At 38.4% G+C, this 16,885-nt stretch overlaps 1 protein-coding gene across 5 annotated transcripts in view; it reads left to right on the top strand.

Moving 5' to 3' along the window:
- LOC103799688 (pumilio homolog 2) overlaps positions 1-16,885 on the top strand; it is a 61,290-nt gene that overhangs the window by 14,394 nt on the left and 30,011 nt on the right. For 2 of the 5 annotated variants that reach the window (XM_009072032.1, XM_009072031.1), the window contains exons 1-8: positions 3,194-3,256; positions 5,236-5,238; positions 8,958-9,063; positions 9,367-9,554; positions 10,182-10,354; positions 13,339-13,609; positions 13,897-13,990; positions 15,877-15,984. In XM_009072032.1, coding sequence (XP_009070280.1) covers positions 3,206-3,256; positions 5,236-5,238; positions 8,958-9,063; positions 9,367-9,554; positions 10,182-10,354; positions 13,339-13,609; positions 13,897-13,990; positions 15,877-15,984 — 994 coding nt within the window. In that variant the 5' untranslated portion in view covers positions 3,194-3,205. Of the gene's footprint in view, positions 1-3,187; positions 3,257-5,235; positions 5,239-8,957; positions 9,064-9,366; positions 9,555-10,181; positions 10,355-13,338; positions 13,610-13,896; positions 13,991-15,858; positions 15,985-16,885 lie in introns of those variants that run through there. The other 3 variants (XM_009072030.1, XM_009072028.1, XM_009072029.1) reach the window with 3 other exon arrangements.

Below are 16,885 nucleotides of genomic sequence, written 5' to 3'. Positions count from 1 at the left end.
AAGAACAAATATGCAATCAGACAAAAAATGCTAAATGTTGAGCAGTATGTTCCATAGGCCTCTTCTTGATTTATGAATTATTCCAGATGACAGGGCATGAATAAAAATAGGGAAATATTCTGTATTTGAGTTAGAAAAAGTATATATTAAGATGTTATTTCTGGAACATATGAATTAGGTGAATGTTGGTATTGGATTAGCTAAATAAAACTCCCTGGTAGTACAGATAATCTCAACCAAAGTTTCTCCTTTGGGCAGAGGGCATGTCTTTATATGTAGCAGATCCAGCTTGGTGTCGTAGAATGTTAAGGGGTTGGAATGGACCTTGAAGATTGTCTAGTCCCAACCAACCCCCCTGCCCTGGGCTAGACCAGGTTACTCAGAGGCTTATCCAACCTGGCTTTGAACACTGCCAGGGTTGGGGCATCCACAGCCTTCCTGGGCAATCTGTTCCAGGGTCTCAGCACCCTCCCAGGAAAAAGCTTCTTCCTAATATCTAATTTAAATTTCCCCTCTTTCAATTTGTACCCATTATTCCTTGTCCTGTCACTGCAGTTCCTAACAAAGCTTCCCTCTCCAGCTCTAGGAGGGCGACTGTAGGCCCCTTTCAGGTACTGGAAGGTTGCTGTGAGGTCTCCACACAACCATCTCTTCTCCAGGCTGAACAGCCCCAACTCTCTCAGCCTGTCTTCATAGGGGAGATGCTCCAGTCCTCTTACCAACTTCATAGCCTCCTCTGGACTTGCTCCAACAGTTCCATGTCCTCCTCCTGTTGGGCTCACCAGAACTGTACACAGTACTTCACAGAGAGGGAGAGTCAGGATATTTTCTGCTGTTGCTGCGATAGGGCTAGTGTTGAGGAGAGCAGATCTGAAGGTACTGTTACCACCTGTGTTTCCTCCAGTCTGTAAACGATTTTCGAAACATGTATTTGTGATATGGGACAGGATTTTGTAGGCTGTTGTTTTTGATGGGAACAGAAGTGTGTACAGCCTCTCTGCTACACTAAAAGGACTTATTCCTCTTGCTGCTGGTAGCAATAGATAACACTAACTTAAATTTCATGTTTGTAAGATAGGGGTCAGTGAGCAAAACGTATGTTCAGTATACTAATATCTATTTGCAGTTTCAGAAGACCTCATTTTCTTAGAGTCATCTCTGAACTGCTCAGGAAAAAAAGGAAGTATCTATGCTGTTACCTTGATTCTTGGATTGTCTTTACTTAGGGACTTGGAAGGGAGGGTGGCCATGTTTTTGGACTTTGCTAAGTTGTGGAAAATAAGCATTAGTATTAGGTCTTGCAGCATAAGGAACTCCTAATAAATAACCACCACTACCAAAAATTAAAGCAAAACCAACAAACCTCCCAAAACAAAGCAAGCAAACAACAAAAGCCCCCAACCAACCAATTCAAAAAACCACCACAACTGAAAAACTTGAGCATCTTTCAAGCTTGGTTGTCTTTAACAGTAGTTTGAGTAGTGTTTATGGTAAGTATCGTTTGGCAAGCTTTACCTGCAAATTTTGTTTAGAGATAGATAGACCAAAACTACTTTTTGAGACAGAAGTACCTAATTTACTATTCAATTTTAATTGAAACTAAAGTGCATGACCTCAGCATGGGCAGTGGCTTAGGTAAGATAATTGAATCTCTGTTATCTGTAGAAGAGATTGTTTTCATAAACTAATAGTAAAATTCAGAAGTCTTCAAAATTTGAATTTCAGATTTTTCTTTCTAAGTAAATGTTCCTCTACTGTTACCTTTGTGCATGCACAAATATTTGATTATCCCTTGGAGCTAATAAAAGTTTTGCATAAAACATACACCTATTTTTTAATTAGAAGAAAAATGTCTAGCTTTTTAAGGGTATGTGAAAACCTGCTTTCAGTGTTACTAGAAGAAAGGTCACTGTGCTGGTGTGCCCACCCCCACTCTAATTCACTCCGGAACTAAATTTGCTCTTCAGTAGCTCATGGAAATTTTTGAGAAGTGGTTTCAGAATCCGTCTTAACTGCAATACTGTTCTTTTTGAGGGAATATTTATTCAAATTGTGAAATTTCTTTATCGAAAGCACTGAGCCCACTCAACCTCAGAAGTTAATGGCATAGAATGATATGAGACCATAACAATATTTTGGGAGTAAAATTTTGAGTCTAGAGCATTTATTGACAGAAAATTGGCACTTTTCCAATGCCAAGAAAGAGTTGTTTGTGCCAGAATAGTGAAAGCACAAGTTTTGTTTATGTGCCTAGTATCTGAGTATTTTGATAAGTGTTCTTAATGTGTTATCAGCTGTATGGAGTAACTTCATTTTGGTGTATTGGTTGGTGTAAACAGATGGGTTTGCTGGTGAAAGTAACTCCTTGGGAGAGACTGGTATTGGGAGGAAAATGTTAATTTTACTTTTAACTAGAATTACTTTACCTGCTGCATCTCACTATTGAGGAAGAAGGGAAGAGGGGGAAACAGCTCTGAGTTTCCCTTTCTGATTTGTTTTTCTGAGTTTGTCATGGCTCAGAAAATTCCTCGTGGGAACCATTTTCATAGGAAAGAATGCGCCCAGTGCATTGTGTCTGTGTGCTGTGGAAAAGGAGGTGGTTGGTTGCAGCAGCAGCTCTTACTTTAGTCATATACCTTTCGTATTTACAACAAACCAAAAAAAGACAACACACAGAGAAAGATAAGTGCTGTTTCCTGGAAGAAAGCACTAGAAATGGTGGTAATGCAGTCAGTTACTATATTTTAAAAGCCACACATGGCTAGTAGGTTTTGTGACCTGCCTTGTGAGCTCTTGTTTGTTTGCTGCCAGGTGTACTCAGTAACACTGCAACAGCTCATCTCCTTTCCAAAGGATATTGTATGGCCAAATCTTTCATTTCACCTTTTTATTTTTTTGCATTTCTTGGAAATGTCGTGTTGGTGACTGTTTCCATAGTGAGCAATATCCATCCGGATATATGGACATTAAGTCTCTTGGAATTTCTTGCATATTATTATATTAACAAGGTTCATTAAATTGGTCACTAACTGTATCTGTTCACGAAATCTAAACTCATGTTCAGCCTAAATTGTGCAGCACATTTTGCATGTGTTTTCAGTTGTCACAAATCTTGTGGTGTATTAAGAACTGAACTTTTGAAAAGATATTTGGCTAATGGATTTTTCCTTTGGTTTTCCCTCTGCAGGTTCGATCTGTGGATGAGATGAATCATGAGTTTCAAGCTCTTGCCCTAGAATCTCGGGGAATGGGAGAGGTAATTATTGAGGGCTGAAAATCCAGTTGGTGGTTTGGAAATGTTGATTCAATTTCAGAAGTCTAAATAATACAGCATGCAGTAAAGAACTTCTCTTAAGACCCAGTTGATTTTTCAGGCAACCGAAGGTTTTTGTTCTAAGGTGAAGAGAAACTAAGTACTTTGCAGGAACACTGGGATGGTTGTTGACTGGATCTGCTGTTACTGTGTCAGTCTTGTTAAATGACTGATGCTCTTAGGGAAGTGACAGGAAAATTTTTTTAGTGTGTGCAGTTCTATGAAATGAGGCATTTTTTCAGTGTCACCTTATCTAAGTTACTGAAACAATTGCTTGTTACTCCTGAAACCAAGGAGACCAATCTGAAAAAAGGTTTGGCTCCAGAAAAAGTGAATTGTCATACCCAGCAGAATCTTGTGGTAATTTACTAATTTTTAGCTGGTAGTTACTCCTAAAAAGACTATTTTAAGCAGGGTGAAGAGTGCTAGTAAGTAATTCAGCTAGAGGCAATGAAATTTTTTTTTTTTTACTTATTTGATTTGGGGTTTTTTAAGTCAGTGTACTTTGGAGTTTGGGGTAGAATTTTCAGGTCATGGAGGATGACTTGACTACTTCTGAAGGAATTCCCCGAACTGTTTAAAAAGTAGTTGACATGCGTTAGGGTTACTTGTCCCAACAGGACATGGTAATGATATAAATTCATGTTGAACTAAGATTTCAAATACTAATCCTTTTGTCTTGCTGGATATTTACCTAAATTAGTGGATAATTGAACCAGTGACAATACTTAAACTTAACTTTCTTAAAATAATTATGGTACTGTGATCTTTATGGAAACCATAACTTGATGAAAAACAAATGTCATGTTTTAGTTGTCGAATGTTTCTGGGCTGATGCATGACCATTTTTACTTTAATGAAGCATTTAAACAATCACTTGGCTTTTCAGCAGTTTTTGCTTCATCCAGGGTCCATGTTGGCTTTTTTTGAACCATCTCTTGTTTGAAAAAGCAGTAACAGGTGAAGCCCTGTTGTTTAAAATACTGAGTAGCCACACTGGATACACTGCCTGCCCTTACCCTCCCAGCTCTTAAAACTCCTTTTGAGAGGTAAAGGTGTTAGTAAGGTATCTGTGATAGAACCAGGGGAGTGGATGGGTAAAATTCTTAGCGGTGTTTTGCCACCCACGAAGTACTCCAAAAGATGCAGTGAAAGTGGAAGATGCCACAAATACCTTGGAATTGAATTGAGGTATATATGGCAGTTTATACAGATCTTTGGTTTAGGTTATTTCTGCCTGCAGGGTGTATTTCTGCATGATAATGTTTCTATTGATTTTAATGGTGTTCTGTGAATCTGTAAAGATACTGCGTTAAAAAAAGGCACAACAAACCTCTCTCCCCCCACCCCCAAAGTCATGGTGCTGGTACAGTACTGCAGTATCAGGAATTGATGCTGTATTGTGACCCTGTGCTTACCAAGTTATTTTGTCTTTTGTTTCAGTGATGTCTTGGAGATATCTTGAAGTAACACAGGTTCACATAGTTAGGTTGACTAAGTAATTTTCTGACATACTGCAGAGCAGGAAAGGAGTTCTGGGTTAGATTCCCTGAATGGTTTAATCTTCTTTTTGATTATAACCTTCTGAAATATTGAAGGAAATGCCCTTTTATATATATATATATATATACACACCCTGTAAGGTAGAATTGGTGGTTGTACATTCTTACGTGCTGCCCTCAATCTGCTTTGAAAGGTCTGAAAGAGAGGTCATGTCCAGTGAACTGCTTCTATCTGTTGGGCAGTTCTCTTCCGCATTTTCACTGTCTGCATAGATTTTTCTCTGAACTGAAATTAATTTCTTGATCATAATTCTACTCCTCCTTGATTTATTTTTTTCCCCATGGGGTATCAGTGCTTGGCATTAGGAGACTGAAGTCTTACTTTTCAAATAATTGCTAAAATCAGGACTGTCTGCGAAGCAAGTGTCTCTTGCATGTGGTAATGTAAAGGAATATAGTATGAAATCTGTTTTCATTGTGCCATCATGCATTTTGGAAACAATGTATACTGGAAATCCTTCTGTTAAGTTACTGATCTGAACTACATTCAGATGGAGCCTGGTAACAATCAGTATCAGGAATAGGACCACGTAACATGAGCCAGATGTACAATTTCCTTGGTCTGTTTCTGTCCCTCAGTTCTTTAATTTATTCTGTAAAGAAACAGACTAAAGTATTATTAGCAAGAGATTTGCTGTATTGCAGACATCTTTCTCTAAATGTCTCCTAAAATTTTAGCTGTTAGAGTGGCTATACACAGATGATGCTTCTGGCTCCAGCTCCCAAAATCTATCATGACCCTTAAGGTCATCTTAATATTCTGAAGAAATAAGGGCACATGGTGCTATTTCTCTGGGCATATGTTTGCTATTTCAGGGCCAACATAGTGGGTTTTGGGATTTTTAGTGTGACCTAATACAGGCATACATAAAACTTGGTGCCAAACAGAATGTAAAACTAAGTTTTCTTTTGGTAATGTGTATTCTTATATTAACTCACAGGGACAAAGCACACACATTGCATTTTAGGAGCAATGCATTCATTTCTGGCGTAAAAAATTTAATCTTCAGTAGTTTAAATTTAGCCACTTGAGGTGTGGATGATGCATTATGTTTTGTGGCAAAGATACTCTATATTCATTGTACAGAGTACATGAAGACTGCAGGCAACTGAATATAGCTGTCTGGAATTTGAGAATAAGTAGTTGAAAAAAAAGAAAGAATGCAAACACAAAAAGAATAAAGCAAAACAAACCTATAAAAACCCTCACAAAAAACAACAAAGTACCTCCAAAACAACCTCTACTTTTGCATTGAGGGTTATTGCTGATTTCTACTGGTGGACAGTTTTTCCTCTGATAGAAATCCTGTGAATGAGTTTTGAAATCAAAACCAGTATTGCAGTATGCTCTGCTTGTTGTTCTTATTGAGCTGTCTGAACAGTTGACTGATAGTGGAATTAACTAATTTCAGGGTAAGCATACTTAGGTAATTCTCATTTTATGGCACTCAGGATATTACTAGATCTGTTTCATTCTGACAAGATTGTGTTAGTTTGTGACACCTTCACTTCTGTGTTACATCGCTCTCATCTCAGCTGGACACATATTGGAAATTGCCTTAGATTGCATTTAAAACAAAATGTGATTCCCAAAGCCAAGGTTTCATAGACACCATGAAACGGTTTCTGTTCTACCATTATTCTACAAAATGAAAGTTTAGTACTGCAAACTTGTTACAAATATAAAGCTAAAAGGGATGAGTAGATTGCATAGGCTGATCTGGATTTTGTAATCTTTGGGTTTTAGTTGAAATGCAGTTGTAAGATTCCATTTATGTCCTCCAGTGTCTAAATTCCTCCCTTAAACTTGGGGCAAACTTAATGTCTTGGTGTTACCAGAGTATGTTTGGTTGACACCAGGTGATGATTCTGTAATGTACTGAGAGTGAGATCTCTGTCAGATCAGGACATGATGGTATAGCACTCTTGCAAGCATAGTACTCTCCTGCAGTTTTGTTGAGCTTTGGCTCTTTATCAGCCTCCAGCCTGAATCCTTCAGTGTTAATGAACTTCTGTAAGGAGCCCAAGGATTTGAGTAGGTTAGCTGTACTCAAAGTGCTTTGTTTCTGTTAAGAGCTCTGGGCAGCCCAGAAAAACAGCAATCTCTGAGTACTCCAGAGGAGCTCTTGTCACATCTGTTGCAGTGTTAATACTGTGGCCTGCTAATGGCAATCTTAGCCTTCTCCTCTTCAAGCAGTTTTCACAAGCTCTATCAATGTTAAATTAAGAAATATCTAAAACCATTCCTGTTACTAGTTTCATCAAGACTCATACTAACCAGCTGTGAAGTTCAGAATTTCCAGAATGTACTCATTATTGCAAACAACTTCATCAGATTACATTTGGGGTTTTTTTCCTGATTTCACAAAGTTTGAAATTCTAAATTCAATGTAACATTAAGCAGAATCTGATGGATTATGCTGCTTTCTTCAGAGCTCTTCCCTGTATTTTTTGCAAGTCGTTTTCATTGTAGTTTCAGTTGATGGACCTGGTAAAGTATGTAATATAGTCTGAGAGTACAGGTTTTTAATTATATATTCACGAGAAAATGTGGTATGTAGAGTTTGGCATCTGTCCTGCTACTGATGGGAAGAGTTAGAGGAATAAAGTAAAATGGAAGTGAAAAGGATGCTGACAATTGAGGTATTCTTGTTTGTGCACTGCTTCTGTCATGTCACACTAAGTTGTCCTGTCCTTGAAGACAGTACAAGAAGTGTCACTGATGTAATGTGAAACTTTCTGCTTTAGAAGTAGGAATGAAAAAAAACATACAGCAAAATGACATTGTTGGTGTGTGGAACTTCATGTCTGAATGTCACAAATTTGTAACCAGCAGAGCCTTATGCTCTAAGGGAGCTGACTTGCTACTGTGCATGTTAGTCACTTTCTAAAATGTGGAATGTGATGCATTTCTGAGTGAAGAGAACTTCATACTGAACTGCTGCTGTTTCTGGTTATCATTACAGTATTAGTTAATGGCCAAACTTTTGAGCCAGTGTGAAAAGAAAGCACTGTAAATTACAGCTTCTGAGAGCATTGACTTGATTTAACACAGGGAATGATTTGATTTGGTTTTTTCATAGCTGCTTCTGTATTCTTTATTTTTCCCCTCGTAACTTCAGAAGCTCAGTCTTGTTGGGGTTTGAGCAATTTCAAGTGTTACAATTATTCTTTGGCAATGCATTGAAAGCTGCTGTCTTGAAAGCTCTTTGGTATCAGTGCAGTCTTGCAGCCCAGAGACAGCTGCTTCCCAAGAAGTGAAACCAGCAGGTTGAGGGAGATGATTCTGCCCTTCTGCTTTGCCCTAGTGATATCCCACCTGGAGTGCTACACCCAGCTGTGGGGTCCTCAGCACAAGAAGGGCATCGACCCCTGTTGTCCAGGGACATGGTGGCTGCCCCAACCCTAGTGGTGTTCAAGACCAGGCTGAATGAGGCCTTGAGCAACCAGATCTAGTGAGGAAGTGTTCCTGCCCATGGCAGGGAGGGTTAGGAATAGATGGTCTGTAAGGTCCCTTCCAACCTCTAAATTCAATGATTCTATGACCTGTTAGAGCAGGTCCAGAGTAGGCCATAAAGGTGATGAGAGGGCTGGAAGACCTGTGCTGTGGAGACAGGCTGGGAGAGCTGGGGTTGTTCAGCTTGGGGAAGAGAAGGCCCTGGGGGATCTTATAGCACCTTCCAGTACCTGAAGGGATACAAGAGAGCTGGAGAGGGACTTTTCACAAGGGCAGATAGTGATAGGATGGGGGGAAGTGGTTTTAAACTGAAAGAGGTTTTGGTTAGATGTTAGGAAGAAATTCTTTACTCTGAGAGTGGTGAGGCACTGGCACAGAGTGCCTAGAGAATCTGTGTCTGCCCCATCCCTGGGAGTGTTAAAGGCCACGTTGGATGGAGCACTGAGTAACCTGATCTAGTGGGTGGCATCCCTGCCCATGCTAGTGGGGTTGGAATTAGGTGATCTTTATGGTTCCTTCCAACCCAAACTATTCTATGATCCAAAATAAATTACCTCTTCATACTATTGCTATTTTTGCCCTTTTATAAGAATATTTGAATAAAAGCCTTTTCTCTTTTTAACAGCTTTTACCTGCCAAAAAGTTTTGGGAACCTGATGATTCAGCAAAAGATGGACAAAAAGGGATATTCCTTGGTGACGAGTGGAGAGAGACTGCATGGGGAACTCCTCGTAAGTCATTTCTGTATATGTATTGGAAATTCAGCCATGATCACTGAATGTTATGTCAAAGCAAATGGATATTGAAAAATGTAATTGTGCATTGAATTCTATTATCTGTTAATTTTAATTGTGAAAATGTCTACTGCACTGGTGATTGTGTGTCAATAACACTTTTTGAAATTGTGATTTGGAATTTTTTATTTCATTTAATTTTGGTCTTGTTTAATATTGCTGCTGTAATGAAATTCAAAAACATTACAAGTTGTATTTTAAAAAATACAATAGTTTTATTTATTTATTTGTTTTTAACAGACCATTCTATGTCCCAACCTATTATGGTACAGAGAAAGCCTGGACAGGGTTTTCATGGAAACAGTGAAGTAAATGCTGTATTGTCTCCACGATCAGAAAGTGGTGGCCTTGGAGTGAGCATGGTAGAATATGTGTTAAGTTCCTCTCCAGCTGATAAATTGGATTCCCGGTTTAGGAAAGGAGCTTTTGTAAGTAATGCAGTGTGTTAAGCTTGCCTAGTTACCTGCTATGGTCTTTCTGTCTCACAGTTATATTTTCTACTGTTTGTCCATTTTCCTTTTAACTCTTTTCTTTAGAAGGAAGTGTGTAGTTGCTATCTGTCTGTCTTCCTTGGTTGGAGGGGGCAGAAGAGGGAAGTGGTTTGGGAATCTTGACTAAATAGCTGTCTTAAAGTACTTTCCTAACGCCTTTTTTTAAAGGTAGGAAAAAAATTGCAAATAGCTTAATTTAAAATGTGCATTATCCTAGATCTTCCTATTCTGTGTTTTCCTGCGGGTTTGTTTTGTGCCTAGATGTTTTAATTGTATAAAATAAAGCTTACCTAATTCAAAAGTGTTACTGCTTTAACAGCACCGCTATAGTTAAGGTTGAGTTAGCTCTTCCATTATAAATCTTGGCATTCCTTTTCACATTTTGGCAGTTATTAATTGCATGTGGTTGAAACTTGATGACCAAGTTACCCACCAAATGCAATTTCATTGACAACAAACTGTTTGTATTGTTTACGTGCACTGTAGTGTAGAATTAGGTCACCTTGTGGTGCTCCTATTGTGTTCTGTTCAATATTCAGAATCAAACAGATTCTTTTTCCTCAGGGCACTAGAGATGCTGAAACAGATGGACCTGAGAAAGGAGATCAGAAAGGCAAGGCTTCTCCATTTGAGGAGGACAAAAACAGAGATCTTAAACAAGGAGATGATGAGGATGTTACTAAAATAAATGGCAGAGGTTTGCCAAATGGAATGGATGCCGATTGCAAAGATTTTAAGTAAGCTTTTAACTGTTTCTCAAGAAGACAAGCATGTCTCTGAAGGGCATTATTACAGTTCTGGTTTGTGTGTCAGCTTTAAACATTACCCAGCTGCAGACTGATTATTCCTGCCTCAAGTCCTCCCTTTCCCACCGTGCCACATGTTTCTTAGGATGTCATTAATGTGTGTGTCACTTCTCATGAGACGAATTCATCTTAATACAGTAGTTACTAAATGGGTACCCTTTCAAATGTGGTGAATTAAAGAGGGATCAAAACTTTAACCCTTTTAATGTCAAACTAAATTCCTCTCTCTCTCTGCTTCTTTTTAATACTCTTTTGCATCTGATTGTTATAAGTCCTACAGAATTTTAACTTTACTTCTGATTTTGCTAGTGGATACCACAGCCTAACACAACTAATTATTGCCCCCCACAAAAGTCTTTATAGAACAATGTATTTCCCTATTCATATAGTTAAATGTCACCTATTCTCAGTATAGAATGGTGTTGTGGTTTGGTTGTTTTCATAGGGAAAAAAAGTAGGACCAAGTTCAAGCTTTTGAATGGTGAACTCCTATAGGACAGCATAGCTGGTCTGGTTTTTTAATACTAAGCTGCATTTTAAATTTGGTGTTTTTTAAGGACTAGTCTTTCTTTTTTGAATGACTGTGATGCATTTGTAACTGTCATACAGAAGAGCTGTCAAGACAGAGAACTAGAGTGCTGCTTGTAAATTTGTATTAATGTGATGAACATGACCGAACTGTTGTGGTTTCATTAGTTCATTACTGAACAAGTATATTCAAATGAATATTTGAATCCCATATGTAAGTATTTCCTACCCTTAAAAAAAACTATTTACTTGAACCTAAGAAGGGATTATTAAAGTCTATTTTTCAAGATATATTATTGAAAATAATATTGTATAAAGCATATTAGAGAGCTCCCATTAGCTCCTTGCGGATGCATGTGCAATACGCACGGTAAACTTCAATGTTACACATAGAAAACGCAGAATAAATTTTGTCCTGCTTTTCTTTACCAGAATCTCTTTCAGTTTTGAAATAGTTGCTTGCAAAGTACCTTCTGCATTATTTAAAGAGAGAAATTATTAAAAGATATGCAAGTGCAAAAAAGCATCCAAAGCCAGTAAACCTCTCAAAAAGCAGTAAGGCCATCTAATTGAAATGGGCCTTGTAAGGTGGTGGTATAAAGCCCTCCAAACAGAGGTTTATAATTGAAGTATTGACACAACTTTAACTATAGCAACAGAACAGCACCTGTGTAAGGAGTAACCTATATTAGGGTAAACATAAGTATTAACAAATAAACTTTGTCCTGTCCTCCTCCTTGTATTTTATTGTACTTGCAGGTTTTTTAAACTAAATTATGTACTGAAATAACTGCCTTTCTTCCTTTTGTTCTTCACTTTGTTGATGCTGTATTTCACTTGGGAAGAATAGGGAATATTAAATGGCTTCAAACTTAAGTTTTGTACATTGAGCAAGACATGGTTGGTTGCTAGGGTAGTTAGATGGTAGCCAGTATGTTATAGACAGTTACCATGGGATTGGTTGTTACTTTAAAAAAACTAGTGTACCTACTTTATCTTTGAAGTACTTTGTCCAAAGTAGTAAATCATACAATGTTGTTGCAATAAACTCACTAAGAGGCTGATTTCTAGCTATACAGACCTCAGTGTTGGTATCAACAAGTGCATAAGTACTAGTAGATGTCTTTTCATTAGTCTTGTGCTTCAGTGAGGAGCAGATACTTCAGCTTTGGGGCCCAGAAGAGGAAGGAGAGCAGGTACTACTGAGACTGTGCCTCAGTCCTAGAATTAGCAGTGCACCAAACTAGTCTGGCACTGTACTGCTGGAATAAATGTAGGTTCTTCCTGCAAGGTGGTGTTTTGTATTTAAGCCCAGTTTTCACAAATAAAGCAAACTTAACTAGAAGTTGTAAGTTTCCTGAAACACAATATATAATCATCTGCCAACACAGTAATGTTGTTAAGGGATCATAGATTCTCTCACACAACTTTCTCCCGGTAGTTGACTTAGATTTTTGCCAGTAAAAATTGGTAGTGTAAACAACTTGTGGCCTGACACAGAAGGCAGGGTAGCACTCCCAATTAAGGTACTCTGAATCTAACCAAACACAGGGTTGGAATCTCTTTAGGATGTGAATCTGTTGACATCTCACTTCATGTGTTTGCCTGTTGGCATATATAGGTGCACAGAAATTCCCCTGTAGTCGGTGGGGTTGTGGTTAATACAGCAAGTGGAGATGAGAGAGCAATTCAGCTTTTATATATAAATATATAATATTTTATATATTATTCAGGATTATATTAAGAACACCTTTTTTCCCCCTGACCGATCATCATTGTAGTGTAGTCTATTAAAGGAGTTGTGTAGGAAATGAAATTTTTTGGTCAAATGCTAAATGAGGCAGTTACTAGTTCATTTTATTTAAAGTAGAAAATACATTGCTTGCTTTTCAGATGTGAAAAATACTTGCTATATTGTATGTTTGTCTTTTCCAGTTGAAATTTTACTGTGTCCTTCTCTCCTTTGGCATGAGATGCACTTATCCATTTCCATTTTATTTTGTGCTTTAATTTCTCTTCAATACATTTTCTAATAATTCTGTCACTCCTAAAATACAATAAAGAGCTATCCCAAAATTTACAAGATGACCACAGTGCACTCCATTTGACTCAAAACAGCCTGAAGATTAGTTTGTTTTTCTCACAGTGATTTGAAGAGCTGTATAGTCTTAGATTTTTTTTTAAATGGATAAAATTATGCTTTGAAATGAAGTGTCCTTTATGTTGAGCCATCAATGCATGCTGGTTGAAATTGTTAAAATTAGTCTGTCACTTCCCTTTGTAAAGTCTCTTGAGTTCAGAGGTGCTTGTAGAATAGAAATGCTGTGCTCTGTCATGGACAGCTTTATTTAAGTCTGAAGAGTCTGTCTTGAATTTCTTCCAAACAGTCGTACCCCTGGAAGTCGACAAGCCTCCCCTACAGAAGTAGCTGAACGCTTGGGCCCCAATCCCAACACCACAGAAGGATTAGGTCCACTTCCAAACGCTACAGCTCACAAGCCTCTGGTAGAAGAATTTTCAAATCCTGAAAATCAGAATCTAGATGCCATGGAACAAGTTGGTCTTGATTCTCTACAGTTTGACTATCCTGGCAATCAGGTACAAATGGACTCTTCAGGAGCTACTGTAGGACTTTTTGACTACAATTCTCAGCAGCAGGTTAGTAATGGACTTGAAAACATGGCACATTGATCCTTCAAGTTGTTCATTATCCTCTGCTGATAATGTCATTTAAATATATAACGCATTTAAGTTTGTTTTGTCTGTGACTTAGTCGAAGGCAAATAAATGTATAATTAATCTAGAATACTGATGCATAATTGTCTAGTTTAGTAATATATTAGGATAGAATCTTGGTTTGAAATCTTTCTTTTGTAAGTAAAGCCCAGTCTGTTACATCCCTGACTTTTGAAAACTGAAATGCGTCTTTTTTTCTTTTCCAACAGCTTTTCCAGAGGACTAATGCTCTGACTGTTCAACAGTTGACAGCAGCCCAGCAGCAGCAATATGCACTGGCAGCAGCTCAGCAGCCACACATAGGTGAGGTTTTTGTAAAGTACAGCAACTGTCCCTGGCAACACTGGGTGTGTTGCTTTGATAGAACCCTTTCAGTTTTACCCGCAGTGTTCTAATCCAAATAGATACTGATCACTTGGCCCATTTTAGCAGTTCTCATGAAAACTGCTCAGAATGAGTGTGTGAAACCGTCCTGTCCTTGGAGTTTACTGCTGTCTAGATTTTGTCCTACTTTGAACAGTTGTATACAAAGAAGTAAAATTTACATTTGCCTGTGTAGCACAGTGGTTGAATTTTGATGTGAGGAAAAATAAAAAACCAACTTCAGTGCTACAAGCAGTGATAGAGACACTAGCTTTACTTACTAAAAACCAAAAACATGCGATTCTAAGATTCTGTTGCAGTTTAGTGTTTTTAACAATCAAGTTAAAACTATTGTATAGGAGAAATTTGGAATCATATTGTTGTGCCAAGTCATTCTTCCTTGTTAATGGCACTTTTAAAACAGATAGCTCTTTCTTCTTGCAGGTACCTTTGTGATGGAGTTAATTCTTTTGTAGGCAGGTTTTTTCTGTCTCTTTAATTCAGTGAATTAGTTAAATGCATAAAGTTCTTAGTGTGCTGGCAGCTCAACAAGGAGGCTTTATTTCAGTGGTAACAGTTTTATCTTCCACTGTGGGGAAGCTGTCAGTGTTCAGGGTTGAGGGAGGTTGGGATGCACAGGGTAGCAATTCCTTGTTTAAGCAAGGGAGGTCCTTGGATTCTGACAGTCTCCTCTGGGCTGTTGAGGTGTGTGTACAAATTTCTTCCTCTGCATGAGAAGGGTACTCGGGATCAGAAGGGCAGGTAGAAGTAGGAAGCAGCATCTCTAACAGAATGTGTCCATGTTCTCCTGTGACAGGGTGACAGTTTAGTTTTCCCACCAGCTTGTTTAGATTGTGAGGTCTGTTCAGACAGGGATCAGCACCTATAGCTGGAGTTGAGCACTGTCAACTCTTCAGTGTTCCGTAGCTGACTAATAGTCTGAGAGCTGGAAGCAGATTGAGATGCTTGTGTGAGTCCACAAGTCCTGTCTTTGACTTGTAAGCTACAAAGAAGCCCCTACTTTGTGTGAAGTGCTGACTGAGCAGTCAGCTGAGTCTTCATCCCCTTTCAAATGCAGCCTCTTCTGATATGCATATTAATAGAAAGTTAAAGAGAAATATTTGGAAGAAGGATCATAGTTTGATATTCTGTGTTTGCTGCAGCAGTTGCAGCCTTGGTGTTGGAGAAAATGTGAGCCTGATTGACAGGGGAAGCTCTGGGTAGTGATGCTTTGTTTGACTGAGTTTCTTCAGGTGTTGCCTTTCATTACTATCCTTACATCAAATTGGGAATCTTGAAAGTGAGATTAGCATCTCACAGCTGGCTGTTTAAAAGCCAGGTGTCTTGATTTAAAATCTCTGGTTAGTTTTTTTGCTAATTATCAGTGAAGAGAGATTTGTATCTCTAGCAGGTGGTTTATTTTTTGGGCTGATTCATTTAAGACACTAGATGATTTGTCTGATACAGATGCCATTGCAAGACCAGTGTAACTTTTAGATAGTTAGAGCTGGGCAAAATAAATTCCACTTGGAATAATCCCTTCTATATAAGGGTAGGTAGATACATATGAGATAAATCTCCTTGGAGTCTGTAGATCCAGCAAAACAAAGTTGTTAGGCTTTGGGATTAGTAAGAGAGGACAGTTGAGAAGACATAGAAGTGTTGATTTCTGTAGTGTACCTGCTCTTAGAAGCTCCCAGAGTACAAGCAGTTCTGATTTTAACAGATGTGCTTTGTGATTTGTTTGGTTTGAATATGATGGTGCTTACTAAGAATGTGAGCTGTAATGACTCTGTTTATCACTGCAGCAGGCGTGTTCTCCGCAGGCTTGGCCCCAGCTGCTTTTGTGCCAAACCCATACATTATCAGTGCTGCTCCTCCAGGTACTGACCCATACACCGCAGCTGGATTAGCTGCAGCAGCTACCCTAGCAGGTAACTGAACACTTCCTCATGTCTATCTTGAGAATTTTACTAAACGAAAAGAGAAAATAGTCCATCCTGTTTATTCTCTGCAAATATGTCGCAAGGAAGGAGAGACTTGCAGGAAAACTAATACTGCCATTTTGAAAATTTGCACTAAAATAGAAAGGGTTTCGGTTTGTTATATATGGATTCTGAGTTTCCACTGGACTTTTATATGCAACAATTAGAAGATTTTTCTGTTCTAAAACCAGTTATCCTTAATGAGGTTTCATCTGATGTTAGTAGTATGTATTCTTTGCACAAGATGAGACAGCTGACCTTTCCTTGTATGTTTTTATTTAGTGCATTAATTTTCTAATTCCAGATTTTCTCATTCCCGGTGGGCATGAGAAGAAAGACAATGTCCAGCATGCTAAAAGGCCCAGACAAGAGATACACCCCAAGCACAGGAAAATACCTTAATGAGTTAATAGCTACCCCTGTGAAACAACATTGCTGCATATTCGAGTCCTAACTAGTGCTCAGATTTGAGCATAACATGGGGAAAAAACACCCCTGGATTTCCAGTTGGTGGTTTCATAGGGAAGATAGTAGAAAAAAGTAAGATATATGTATACATCATGCATTTTGTGTGCAATGCCATGATACAGAGAGATTATTCTTCTATGGGTTCTTTATCGAGAGACTGGAGGAGTTTAGCTTGCCCACCCTGAAGAACATGGTGCGGTGTGCAGGGCAGGCAGTGCAGTAATTGTTTGTAAGCAAAGGCAGCATACAGAAAGGAGGAATCACAGATGATCAAAGTCACAATGTATCACTGTCAGGAGTGTGAATTTTGTTCATTCTGTGATGTTCTGAAATGATCTTTTTTTCCAGCCATGAAAACTAATCTTGAATGTTCTTTGGTATG

This window comes from Acanthisitta chloris, unplaced genomic scaffold (genome assembly GCF_000695815.1).
Source record: "Acanthisitta chloris isolate BGI_N310 unplaced genomic scaffold, ASM69581v1 scaffold1053, whole genome shotgun sequence".
Lineage (NCBI taxonomy): Eukaryota > Metazoa > Chordata > Aves > Passeriformes > Acanthisittidae > Acanthisitta > Acanthisitta chloris.
The sequence above is the reverse complement of the archived record's forward strand: the minus strand, read 5'-3'. Positions and strand labels throughout refer to the sequence as shown.